This window comes from Dama dama, chromosome 3 (genome assembly GCF_033118175.1).
Source record: "Dama dama isolate Ldn47 chromosome 3, ASM3311817v1, whole genome shotgun sequence".
NCBI lineage: Eukaryota > Metazoa > Chordata > Mammalia > Artiodactyla > Cervidae > Dama > Dama dama.
Window position 1 is genome coordinate 58166802 of NC_083683.1, and position 14295 is coordinate 58181096.

A 14295-nucleotide genomic window follows, 5' to 3' on the forward strand; every position below is an offset into this window, starting at 1 on the left:
CACTATAGAGACAGTAAAAAGATCAGTGGTTGTCAGAAGTTGTTGGGGGCAGTGAAACTTTTCTGTACAATAGTGTAAAGGTGCATACTGACATTATGGATTTGTCAAAACCCATGGAACGTACAGCATCAAGAATGAGTGAGCCCTAATCTACGTTCTAGACTTCAGTTAATGATAACATATCAATGTTGACTTAATTAGTAACAAGTATGCCACACGAGTGCAAGATGTTAGTAATAAGGGAAGTTGTTGAGGGAGGTGGGGGAGGGGGCAATATGAGAGCTCTGCTCTCTGCTCAATTTCTAATAAACCTAACACTGCTCCTAAAAATATAAAGTTTATTTATTTTGTAAAGAATCAAAAAGCATCAAGTGCCATGAAGAGCTTATGGTGAGATAATAGTGTGAGTAAGTGGAGCAGAGCAATCAAAGGCAACTGAGATATCTGAAAAAGTAGGGACAGGGCCTCCCTGGCAAAGGATGTTACAGATGGAGTGTGGAATGGAGCAGGTGAAGCTGAGGCAGGAGTCCTCTCTGGCTTCCAGGAGAAGGGCAGAAGCTGTTTCAGACAGAGCTTTGATGTGATCTGATTTGTGGATTTAAAAGATCAGACTCTCCGCTGGTGGAGCGTGGTTGGGGACAAAACTTGGGGTGAAGTGTTGGAGCAGCTACTGTATTAGCCTGATGAGAAATATGATGGTGGCCCTGGGTAAGGGGGTGGGGGTGGAGATGGAGAGGAGTGAAGGATTGGGATTTATTTGTAGGTGGAATTGAAAAGACTTGCTGTGTACTGATTCTCTAGGAGGAAAAAGAAAAATGAAGGATGACTCCCAGCTTATTTGACTGACAATCGGATGGTTGTGTTTCCATTTCCTGGGAGAGGAATCCATTCAAGATGGGGAGTAGTGAATCAGAAGAAACATTTTTTATTTGTATTCCAATAGATTTTGAATAAATGAAAGAAAGTAGTAGAATGATATGTTTCAAACAGGATCTTCCATTTTAATGTGAAAACGTCACTTTAAAAAATAGCAGGGGAATCAGCAGTATAGAAAAGAATTAATATTGATAGAAAACTAAATACTACCTGTTAGACAGGAATAAGATGAAGTTAAGGTTTTCTGATACAACTTAACCACTGACAAGTTCACATGTAGGACTGGTCAAATGTGATTCTCTAAAATAAGCTTATCTTTGTACATGTTCAAGTGTTTTTGATAATGATCTTGATTTAAAGTAAGTTTTTTCCTTGGATCTCTTTGTAATAGTTACACTATCACTCTTGTGACTTTCAAAGAAGTATACACTGGTTTCTGTTTCCCATAATTTTGTTGATTCCATGGCAAAGGAAAAGATATAACTCAGAAATTTCCCTCTGGCGTTAATTATATTTATAAAAGATCAAATGCCATTATTTGTGTCCAAGCCTTCCTCATATCATAGAAATGAAAAGCCTGTGGTTTTATTATGAAATTATATAGGTAAATAGCTGTCACAGAGGATTATATGCTCTGTAACAATAAATAACATAAGGCTTGGCAAAATTTTTGAAATATGGCATATTGTTTACTTTCCTTAAAATTTAAAAAGAAAATATATGTTGCCAGGCATAAAATTAGACACGCATGACATTTTCAAATGTGTGACTTATTTAGCACCTCTCAAATGTGAATGCAGAGTGGGTGGCGCAGCAAATAGACAAATACCATTTTCCAAGGAAAAACGTGTGGGCAACTTCCAATCCATTCAGTCTGTTTTAGGTGGAGGAATATATTACTGAGAAGAATTAATTCTTAAACTGAAATAAATAATAGAAAGAATGTGGTTTACCACCTGCATGACATCTCCAGTGCACCTAGAAGTTTATTAACAAGTGCAGAAGTATTTATGGAATTAGGTAGAGCTGTCTACAGACCAGATTGCTACTGGAAAGCAATTTTATTTTATTTGTTTTTGGCTGTGCTGGATCTTCCTTGCTGCACGAAGGTTTCTCTAGTTGTGGCAAGCTGGGGCTGCTCTTCATTTTGGTTCACTGGCTTCTCCATTGCAGGGGCTTCTCTCGTTGCAGAGCACAGGCTCTGGGTGCTTGGGCTTCAATAGTTGCAGCACAGATGTTCAGTAGTTGTGGCACACAGACTTAGCTGCTCTGCAGCATGTGGGATCTTCCTGGACCAGAGATTGAACCCATGTCCCCTCTGTTCGCAGGTGGATTCCTGTCCGCTGCACCACCAGGGAAGTCCTGGAAAGCAATCTGAGAAAACACATAAAAAGTAGATGTTTGGGCCAATAAAATCTCTGCCTTGTTAGCCCCATGGAAGAGCCATCCATATGTCATTCAAAATGTTTGTCTAGGCATGGTCTTGGTAGTGGACAAAGGAAACCCTCTGTTGGACTACCTAATATAGCCTGAGCATCACAAAGAAAATACATGTCAAGGGCAAACATACATAGCCACACTTTTCTAATATGTTATATGTAATTCCTAGTGGTTCAGGAAATGGGACTAGATTCCGAGCTGGAATGCTTTGGTTACAGAACCATTTTCCAAAGTAGGTATATCTCTCAAACCAATTTTCGGGTTTTTTTTTTTTTTTTTTCTGTATTAATAGAAACCATTCAGCTCAAAATACAACCCTCTCAATAATAACAAAAATAATATAACAACTATGATAACTAGTTTCTTCCAGACAGTACTAAATGTACTGCCTGGTACTAAACAATATATTTTTAACTTCATTGACATACAAAGAGCTGTACATGTTTAATGGAAACAACTTGATGAGTTTGGAGGTAAGCATACACCCATGAAACCATCACCATAATCTGTGTCATAAATGTATCTATCGCCTCCAGTAGTTTCTCTTTTCCTCTTTATTTATTATTATTTTGTGTTGTGATAAGCACACTTAACACAATATCTATCCTCTTAGCAAATTTTCAAGTATACAATACAATAATTCGTTAATTACAGACTCTCTGTATAAACACAGTATATTTTAGTTTCCTAATTTTACTGACAAGGAAACCAAGATTCAGAGAGGATAAGTGACTTGACCAAGAACTAGCAGTACGTGGGTGTATGTGTGTGGGTGTCTGAGAGGAGAGGTTGGAATTCAAATCCAAGTCTATCTGGATTAAAAGTCTGGGTTCCTTCTCGTGATTTTATATGTAAAGGGGTCACACTGTAATTTCTTCCGATCCTGTCGCTCTGTCTTGTGAACGTCTATTTCTGGCCACAAAGGAGTCTAGAAATCAATGACAATGCCTGTGTTAATTAGAGACATTCAACTCAGGCAGACGTAATAAATGTGTACTACCATACCTGCCTTCGACCCAGCTCTATTTTTACACCTAGTATCTGGTACCGGACATCATTTTTACACATCTGTCTCTTCTGGAAGCCTGTGAATTCCCAGAAGCGAGGATTGTGTGCTATCTTTGCACCCACAATGTTGTTCCTACAATGTAGTAATATTGGATTCACATTTTATTCAACTAAAAGAAATGAATGAACTGTTTCAGAACTAACTGTAAACTATTGCAAAGGAGAAATGCTATGACTGTTAGTTCGTGTCATCCTCTTTGAGATCTGAACATATTTTAATCCAAACAGATGTTTTGTGTGTTAGTCACCTATGTGTTTTTTATTGAAATATATTTGACATCTAACATTGCATAAGTTTAAGCTATACAACTGAATAAGGTTTTTAAATGAAAATTATAAGCTGCAAAATAACTTTATAGGATTTTTTAAGCTTCCTCTCATTTGTTTCTCTGATTTCTCTGGTTCTCTTCCTCCTGTTATTTTTTTCTCCTGCAGTAGTTGTGACTTTTACAGTTTCTTTCATTCAATATTCCATTCTCTTTTTTCGAATGATCAAATGAGTGTGTGTTGATAATCCCAAGATTTAAACAGCAAGTTCTTAAAGGGAAAGTTATATTGACTTGCCATTCCTACAGCAAGCTTTTAGGTGGAGTTTGGAAACAAAGTGCATTCACATAGAGAAACATGCATATGGTATATTCCAGATCTCGATCTGCTCAGAGAAAAATTTCTGACAACACTTTTTCAGAGGCTTTGGGAAAAAGAGGGGGAAGATGATCTGTGGGGATTTAGAAGACACTGTAGCAGAGAATGATTATAGGCATATGTCAGGAAGCCTGGATTCTAAACTTCATTTCTAACTTGCCATAAGTCACTCAACCACTCTGGATTTAAATGTGAAGCGACTTAACTACACCAGGTGATTTTTAAGGCTCCTTATCCCAGTTTCCTGATAGCAGCACTGCTGACATGTTGGCCTGGATAATTCCATCAGGAGTGGGGGGCTGTCCTGTTCATTGTAGGGTACTTAGCATTCTGTCCAGCCTCTGCCCACTGGAGGCCAGTGGCCCCCTGCACACACCCCAGTGCATGTTGTACATGTGTGCATGCTAAGTCACTGCAGTCCTGTCTGACTTTTTGCAGCCCCCTTGACTGCAGTCCGCCTGGCTCCTCTGTCCATGGGATTCTCCAGGCAAGAATACTGGAGTGGGTTTCCATGCCCTCCTCCAGGGGATCTTTCTGACCCAAGGATCGAACCCATGTCGCATGTCTCCTGCATTGGCAGGCATGTTCTTTACCACTAGCGCCATCTGGGAAGGCCCAGTACCATGACCAAAAGAGGTTTCCAGATGTGGCCAAATCTCCCAGGAGGGCAAATTCCTCCTGGTTGGGAAACACTTCTATAGAGCTTAATTCCATGACAACTGCTCTGTTGCCAAGTACCAACCTCTCCAATTCTTTTCACATTTTGTCAGATAGACCAGCTCTCTCTGTTGAATATTTAAACAGTGTCTTAAGAGTATTGTATATTCTCCAGGTTCTGCTTCCCCTAATTAAAGATGTAGAAGTCAGTTTTTACACATACTATGTAGATATCAATTTAAAAAATGACCTCTAACCGGAGATGAAGTAAAGAGATGATTGTAAAATATGTGGCAAGGTTCACCACCGAGAACATAAGCTCATGAATGGTATAGAAGGACTTTGAACCAGAGCTAGTTTTCCATTAACACCTGTCAGTGGAACTAGGGAGAAGGCTGACATTTTCTTGGCTTTCTCATTTCCATTTTAAAAATATTTATTTTTTTATTTGCCTGTGCTGAGTCTTTGTTGCAGCACATGGGATCTTTAGTTGTAGCATATGAGATCTAGTTCCCTGACCAGGGATTGAACCTGGGCCCCCTGCATTGGGAGCTCAGAGTCTTAACCACTGGCCCACCAGGGAAGTCCCTCTCATTTCCATTTTTGAAATATGCTTCTCCAAAACTCTAATGTAAACAGGCAAGTGAATGTTTTGATTTATATATTATAAGTGAAGTGAAGTCGCTCAGTCGTGTCTGACTCTTTGCAGACTCCTCCAAGGGGCTCCTCCATCCATGGGATTTTCCAGGCAAGAGTACTGGAGTGGGTTCCATTTCCTTCTCCAATATGTATTATAGTTGACTGTGAAAAAGCTTAGAATATACAATATATGCATTATCCTTGATTAAATAGATTTTTGTAAATATATGTCTTTTTCTTTTCTCATTCAGGAAAATAACACACTATTAAAAAAATAAAAAGCTGTCTCAACTTAAATTCTAATTTTCTCATCTTTTAGTAATTATGTACTTATCTTAATACATACATGTCATCTAATTGATATTGTTCTATTGTGGGTTTTGTTTGTGCAGAATGTTGACAAAGTGCTTTTTGAAGGTTATAGAAAGTGAAAAGAAGGAACAAGTCCAAAAACATCTCCCCATCCTTGGGCATTATCTTCAGTATTTTCTATCCTACAGAAAGCAGTTACATGCCACTTAATATTGGACATTTTCCTTATGCAGTAATATTTGTCACAGGAATATTTAGAACCCATTGTTTCAAAAATTCAAGATTTAGCTTTATCTTTCCACAGTAAACTTTTATACCACCAGTATAAAGTTACCAGGTTATACAAAAGTGAACTGACATAAAAGGCAAGAAGGCTCTCCTTGAGTTCCTGGCAGTTCGATTTATAATACGCATTTCTAGTTATACCTCATCTGTGCATAGTCCTTTTCCTTAAAAGAACTTTCTTTTTTTAATATTTATTTATTTTTATTTATTTATTTGGCTGTACAGGGTCTTCACTGTGGGATGTGGGATCCTTAGTTGCAGCTTGTGAACTCTTAGGTGCAGCATGTGGGATCTAGTTCCCTGACTAAGGATTGAACCTAGGTCCCTGGCATTGTGAATGTGGACTCTTAGTGACTGGACCACCAGGGAAGTCCCAGAGAGAACTCTCAGCGTACAAAGATGTACTCTTAGATTTGGTGACGTTCAAACCCATTGCTAGAATCACATGGGCAGCAGATGGGATTTCAGAGTCAATCTCTAAGAATGATGGTGTGGCAAAGAGCATGCACATAAGGGGTAGGAAGTGATCAGTCCTTCGAAGCAGAGGGGCCTTGAGTTTGGCTCTCCCACAACTAACTGCTGACTTTGGAGCAGCCACATTAGTTAGCTAAACTTCAATTTCTTTCATGTATAATTAGGTCAGAAGGACCTCTATTTTTTTTTAATATATAAAACCTATATATATGTTATTGAACACATTGATAATATTGCATTTATTAAGAGCTGAAAATTGTGAACATGTAAATTATCTCACTTAATATTCACCAAAGCTCTATGGGATGCTATTATAATCCTCATTTTGTTAGTGAGTGATGACCCTCAGGTTGGGAGGGGTCAAGAAATGAATGTGCCCAACGACACACAGCTGCAAGATACAACAGAGAAACATTAGGAAAAAGCAGTTTAAGTAAATCTTCCAAATTCATGTTGTGACTTGGGAGTAAAATGTTTGAGTCCCAATTTCTCAGGTTATGATATCATAGAGGTCTTCTCTAGATGTGAATCTCTACCATAATTTTGTGCAGTGAGGCTGGGACGGTGGTGACCTTTTCTTCCTTTTGCCCCAAAGCACACAGGTGGGTGGGACAGCTGAGGTTCCGGACTCCTTGGAGGAGCCTGTAGCCAGAAAAAGGAGGTCCTTCTTTCCTAACCTCCTAATGTCCTGACCTCCATTCCCTCCGTATCCCTAACTAAAAAGTTACTTAACGTATATTCATCCGTATTTTTTTTTATTTCTTTGCCCTCCTTCAACTTATTTCTTGTTATTACAATCTGAGATGTTGGAACTAAATAAATTTTTTACTCTACATTTAAATAATTCCAGGGCTCCCTTTCATATTACAATTTCTATTTCTTCAGTTCTTCATTTGGAGTCATCTCTCTCATGACTCTGAGTAAAGTTTTTTTCGGGAAGGGTAGACAGGTAATATATCTTATGAAACTTTGTATATTTAAGAAATTGCTCCTGCTGGCTTTATTCACATGAATATCAGTTTATCTAGGGATGGGATTCATATATCCTCTGTAATATGCATTTTTTTCTCAAAGTCATAAAAATTGCTCCATTTTCTTCTCACATTTACTCTTCTTTCAGTCGACATACTTTAAAAAAAAACTAAGAAGTTTTTTCATTCCGTATCCCTAAATTCCATAGAAACAGGATACAGTCTATTTTGTTCATGATGGAATACTTTGTACTTCACACAAGGCACTGAAAAATAGTTTTGGATGACTTGCTTCTCTCTTTTATTCTGGTTTATCATTTACCATAACTCTTCTCTGATGTCCATATCCCATCTTTTCTCTTGTTTTCATCTTCATTTTTTTCTCCTTTGCTATAGATTCCAGGCAGACTCTCAGCTTTGTCATATCTACCACTGATTGTATTTTCTGCATTGTCAGTTCTGTTCTTTATTGCTTAAAAGAAGATTTACACCCTGCTGCTGAGTTTTTAGTTCTTTGAATTCTTTTCTTCTTAATCTCAGTCTAATACCTTCTCATCTTAGATTGTTGTGGTTTTGTTTCATCCTGATTCTTTTTTTAATAATTGAAGTAGAGGAGTTATCATCAAGAAAGAAGAAAAAACTATGAAGCCGTTATACTGTACATCTTAAACTTTAAACATATGCAATGTTATATGTCAATTATATCTCAGTAAAACTGAACAAAACTATATTAAAATATATAAAATATAAAAATTAATATTTTAAAAAGAAAAGAAAAAAAGGGGGGAAGGGGCTTATAAAAAGGAAAGCCTGAGGACAGGAAGGACAAACCTTGCTCACTTCGCAGTTTGGTCCACTGGCGTGTCCCAGCAAAGTCAGTCCCATTCTTTTAAAAGTTTTAAAACTTTCTCAATTGAGTTAGCCATTCCAGAAATAACTCTGAGAATGAAGGAACATGATACTTTGGCTTTTTATCAACACACATTCAAAATTTAAAGGAGCAAGAAGTAAAACAAAATTCTGATTGTCCAAATTATTCTTTAACATGTGCCCTAAAATTTAATTTTTTTCAAGTATTTACCAGATACTCAAATTAATATGTGACTAATGCAGATATTTACCTACATTAAGAACTTGTGGCTTATAGCATTGCTATGCTTTAATTACTACTTTATGAGACTTTCTTCTTACACATTGTAGTGGTTGCAGATCTCTGTTTCTATAAATGTCTTAAGTCTCTATATCATGGCTATTCTTTCTATAAGTTTTCCATGTCAGTCATTTTAAATTAGAGCTTACATGTGATCACACTGACATCTGATACCTTTATAAAATTAGGCATATTTGTTTTCGAGTTCTATTTGAAAAGCAGACTCATGTACATATACGTTTAATATGTTTGTACTCCTTGTGACTGCAGTGTTTGCTCAGTCACTTCAATGGTGTCTAACACTTTGCAACCCCGTGGACTGCAGTCCGCCAGGCTCCACTGTCCATAGGATTCTCCAGGGAAGAACACTGGCGTGGGCTGCCGTTTCTTCCTCCAGGGGAATCTTTCTGACCCAGGAACTGAACTCAAGTCTTCTGCATTGCAGGTGGATTTGTAAACACTGAGCCACCGGAGAAGCCCACTCCATAACTGGAAACAAACTGTATCTTTTTGAGGAAAATCCTCAATAGTATAAAACTGAGAAATCATCCTAGGAAGCTTTGCTCACTTACTTTGGTTTGTCTTCTAAGTTGGGATGGAGATCATATTCTGTTGTTCAACATGAAAAACTGTGACGGAAATTCTTTGTATCTCCTTCCATAGATTCTTTACAGATTAAAAGAAAAATTTCAGCTTTCCCTGAGACAAGATAAAGAGAAAAATCAGGAGATCCACCTATCACCCATTGTGTTACAGCCTGCGCACTCTGAGGACAAGACAGCCAACAGCATGGTCCAGCCTGAACAGGCTCCAAAGGTACTGAGTGTGGTTGTGGACCCTCAAGGCCAATACACTCCTGAGATCAAAGCTGCCACCGCTGTCTGCCCTTCTCCTTTCAAAATGAAGCCCATAGGACTTCAGGAGAGGTAAGAACTTTTTCCAGATTCCCCCAACAGGTTGATTTTTTTTCTTTTTAGAGTATTCCTAACTGAGAAGGATAGAACCAGAGATGATTGGCATACTGGGTAGAATTGTTCACCACCAAATGAACACCAGGAGGAAGTGGTTTTTCTTGTCCCCTAAAAGAGTCTAGCTGTGTTGTCAATAATCTTTTAGTCACATCTGATTTTGATAAGACTTGGGTCTGGTGTAGACCCAAGTCAAGTCTTCAACTACAGGACAGCTTCTATAATCATTTATTGAGTGCTTTTGAAGGCCACTGTTCACACATAACACTATCATGTTTAATTGTCATCAAAACTCTGGTAGATAGAAGGTATGGGAATAAGAATATTTATTGGATATAGTAGAGTATTTCCCACCAAAGACCACATTCTTGTAGGAAGGTAGAAAGAGTCTATACCACAAATTAGTTTTTATGAAGTTTTCCCTCTGCTTCCTTTGAGCCAAACAAACAGTAAATATCTCAAGCTTCATGACATTATTTTTGTTGTTTACCTGCCTTTGTGATATACTGGTACTGGTATGTTCCCATTTAAAGCAAATTTAAATAGGAAAACTAGAATATGCAAAATATTTATTAATTTATTTATTATTGTAGTGGTTTTTGCCATACATTGACATGAATCAGCCATGGATTTACATGTGTTCCCCATCCCGATCCCCCCTCCCACCTCCCTCTCCACCCGATCCCTCTGGGTCTTCCCAGTGCACCAGCCCTGAGCACTTGTCTCATGCATCCAACCTGGGCTGGTGATCTGTTTCACCCTTGATAGTATACTTGTTTCAATACTGTTCTCTCTGAACATCCCACCCTTGCCTTCTCCCACAGAGTCTAAAAGTCTGTTCTGTACATCTGTGTCTCTTTTTCTGTTTTAGAATATGTAAAATATTTAAATGAGGGGCTAATTCTTTGCTTCCTCAAAATATTAAGTAGAGCTTTCCCATGGTATGTCTTAAAATAAGAAGCTTTGCTCTTATATTTGAAATATGATTGATATTATATCCAACACTGCACATCAGGGTAGTGGGGAACTGAGAGCTTTTCAAGGTTCATTCTCCCAAGTTTGTCCTCCACTTGTTTCCCTGGGTCTCCATTTTATATCACTGTCCTTGTTGTTGCCTTAGAGCATGTATGTAAATTTTGATTGTATTTTTTATCACATGTGCACACATACACCCCATATTTCAGATAATATAGTTTGGGGCTTTAAGAACTGCAAAAGACAAAGTGGGTAATTCAAATTTCTTTGAAAGTATTATCAAAGAACAATGAATGAAGTGAAAAGAAAGGAGTTTGTTGCAGTGATCTCCAAAGTTCTATAAAAGAATACTTTGACACCATAATGGAAGAGAATGGAGAACAATCAAGTCATTCTTCCTACCTCCTCCCCCAGAAGACTTGGTTTCCTTATGAATCTACTTGGGTCTACATGAACCATTCTCTTGCTTAGATGCCACCAAATTGCTGTCTGGGCTACAATCTTAAAGGGCAGACAAGATGAACTTTCTCCCTAAGGCCAACCGGAAGAATGACTCCAGACCCAGCTCTGCCATTTCTGGATTGAGTGATTTCAGATGAATCATTTTACCTATCTGGGTCTTGCTTTCTTCTTCTGCAATACGAAGCAACTAAACTTGACTCCTTCACTTCCTTCAGGCTCTTTTATGCTTGTTACCCACATTAGTTTCATGCCTTTATGTTTGCTTCAAAGAGAAACCTTGAAGCAGGTGTCTGAGCAGCAGTGGTGTAGCAAGGGCAGGGTGGCAGAAAAGATCTGGTCAGATGAAAGTGATAAGGGGGTCACAAAGATGATTTAAAGTTGATAATAAAACTGACTGAAAATCAGACTAATTTTTATTAGCATCATGCACCACCAGTTCTGAGCAAGGTCAGCCGTTTAGTCCTCTGGGGAGAATCTATTTCCAGCATCCTGCCCTTTGTAGGCTGCTGCTGGGCATGTTTGAATTTCAAGGGGCAGAAGGTTAAGTATCCACTAATTCATTTAAGTGAAGTGAATGTTTAAGAAAGGATTGCACAGGGATGCTGGCTTGCTCCTCTTTGTGGTCTATATGGGGGACTCTGGAGAGTGTGTGATCAGCGTTGTGGATTCCCTGCCTCCTGGTCTACAGACTTCCCTGCATCCCCACCCATTGCCTTCCACTTCCTGCCTTGAGCAGGAAAAAGCTCTTCTCTACACAAGGGCGCCAGCTCCTCCCTCCCCACCCGGATAACTTACTCTATCAAATTTCTTCGTCTAAGTTCAACTGCAACCTTTTTGCTGATGCAATACCCTCAGCATGAAAATGGTTCTCTTTTGTATCAAATAAACTCCCTTCATCCAGTCCCTCCTCTGATTTTTATCTTTTCTTCCTTTCTCAGATGTGTCTTAAATAAGCAGTCTATTTGGTTGCGTCTATGACCTTCTTTAAGCCTCTATCCTCGCTGTTTCTCTCACATCTTCTTGCCAAGTATGTCAGTGGTCTAACCACCAAAGTCAAAGCACATGTTTTGTTTCTTTTTACATCCAACATTAATGCCCACTTCCTGTTTGATACTCTCTCTTCCTTTGGCTTCCAAGACATTAGTTTTCTAGTTCTTGAGTGGCTACTTTTAGACACTGATAAACTTTCTCCCATAACTTCAGAGTTTCATCAGAGAGGTAGCTTGAGCTGAAGATACTTCTTTAGGAATCAACCACATAAAAAGTAGTAAGAGAAGAAGAGGAAAATGGTCTTGGATTACCTGTGTGTGGTTGGACTACCCAAAAAAGAGACAAGTGGTCCTGGGGTGAGGAGTGGAGGTGAGGAATAGGCAAGGAATATGGAGAAGGCAATTCAAGCGTCACTGTCTCATGAAAGTCATTACGTCCTCCTGCTTCTTCCTCTCACCCACCTTCCAACCTGGATTCAGTTCCCTCTCCCCCATGCCCCTCTATGCTAGTCCCATAATCTTGTGTGCATACAGTAGTTATAAACTTCTTAGGTAAATTTTTTCATTTGTCTTACCCCATAAACTCTAAGCTTCTTTAGGGCATGTATATGATTTGTCTCTTCCATATAGAACATAATTCCTAAAAAGCGAGAGCTCCTGTAAATAAATGCTGTAATGAATGTATGAATGTTATATTAAATAATTCTCAGGTTAACAGCAAATTCTTGTAGGGAAACACCTTATTTATTCCATCATCCCTATTCTCATCCTGTTTTTCTACCATACTTCCCTTGCCAAGATGTCATAATGATGAGGGTTTTAAGAGTGATAAAAGATGAGAGATATATAGTGTTCCATATAGTAGAAACTTTCCTGAGAGTTTTAAGCCTTAAAACATAATTTATGTTTATATGTTCTAATGGCACCTTTAAAATAGCCTTGTGTTTTATAGCCTTCCATCTCCTGATCCCAGAGTGAAATAATAATCCTCTGTTTATTGCATGAAAGTCTGGCTTCATTAAAATCACCGTGAGATCATAAAAGCTGCATTATGAGTCATTTGTCCCCAAAAATCTTTTGGGTCATGCCACATAAATCTCTCATCCCTGAAGGGGAGAATCTACTCCTCTGACATAATTGATAATAGAATATAATTTTAAATTAAAAATAAATAAAGGAAAATATAGAGACTAATTGAATATGCTTGACTGAGTACAAAGGATATACCCTGAAAATTATGCAGATTAAAGAATTATAAGGGGAGGGACAGAGCAGTCCCCTTGTTTTCCTCTATTTGTGATTAGTCACCAGGTCATATTGATTCTTGCTACTTGGATTTCGTCACTTTCAATTCCTCTCTTTGTAGCCATCACCCTGGACCTAGCTCTTATTACTTTATATTTGCATTATTATGTCCTAAGATTATAAAAATGGCATTAGGACTAATGGGATTATATATTTCACATATATGACTTTATTCCATCATTTCTGTCTGATCTAATTCTCTTCCCTCCCTCAGTTCATACGATACACTCTTCAGATTTATCTTGCTGTAACAATACTTCCATTATGTTACATTGCTGTGTATGCATCCTCAGTAGCTCCGCTTTGCCTGCAGGATAAGTCACAGACCACCTCGGTGAGCCTTAGAGGTCCTGTACTATCTGGCTCTGAATGTTCCATTTACCAAAATGCCCCCAAGTAAACCCTGCAGCCTGTTCTCAGCGGGCCATGCCCTGTCTGCGTCTGCACCTTTGTTCGCCTGCTTGCTCCTCATCCTCCTTACAGCCATCTCTAGCCTCCAGGTCCCAACACGAAACTTACCTTCTACCTTTGGCCATGACCCCTACTGAAGCCCACGGTGCTTTAACACCTCTGCCTTCTCGCATGTACCACACTTCTAGCAGTGATTTTTAATTAAAGAATCATTTAGAAAGGGACAGAAATGGGTTTTTGATAGATTGTCCTGTCCCCTCACCGGCTTGTGAGAGTCTTAGCGACAAGTACAGGCTCAAGGTATTTCTGTGTGTTTCATATTCCCGTGTGTTGTTCCATGGTTCCTGTGAGCACCATATATTGTAAACACGTGGAAACCATTATGGAGTTAATTAACTAAGTAATGCTTCTTTACATATGAGGATCTCAAATATTTATTTTAAAAATTCCATAAAAAGAGTCTAATGACAACCTACTGAGCTGGGTCTCCGTGCTAACACTACTTGACATTTACTAAATAAGTGACTCAAAAGGTTAATTAAGTCCTTTTGGTACCGTTTTCCCAATCTTCAAAATAGGTATGATAGTGTCTGTTCCACCTTTTTTCAAAGGATATCGTAAAATTAACAATCAATATAGGGACCTTCCCTGGTGGTCCAGCAGTTAAA

The 14295-nt window shown here is 38.5% G+C and overlaps 1 protein-coding gene across 5 annotated transcripts in view; it reads left to right on the plus strand.

Moving 5' to 3' along the window:
• PTPRR (protein tyrosine phosphatase receptor type R) overlaps positions 1-14295 on the plus strand; it is a 268355-nt gene that overhangs the window by 160178 nt on the left and 93882 nt on the right. For 4 of the 5 annotated variants that reach the window (XM_061129956.1, XM_061129968.1, XM_061129966.1 and 1 more), the window contains one exon: positions 9181-9443. In XM_061129956.1, coding sequence (XP_060985939.1) covers positions 9181-9443 — 263 coding nt within the window. The remainder of the gene's footprint in view (positions 1-9180; positions 9444-14295) is intronic. The other variant, XM_061129965.1, reaches the window with a different exon arrangement.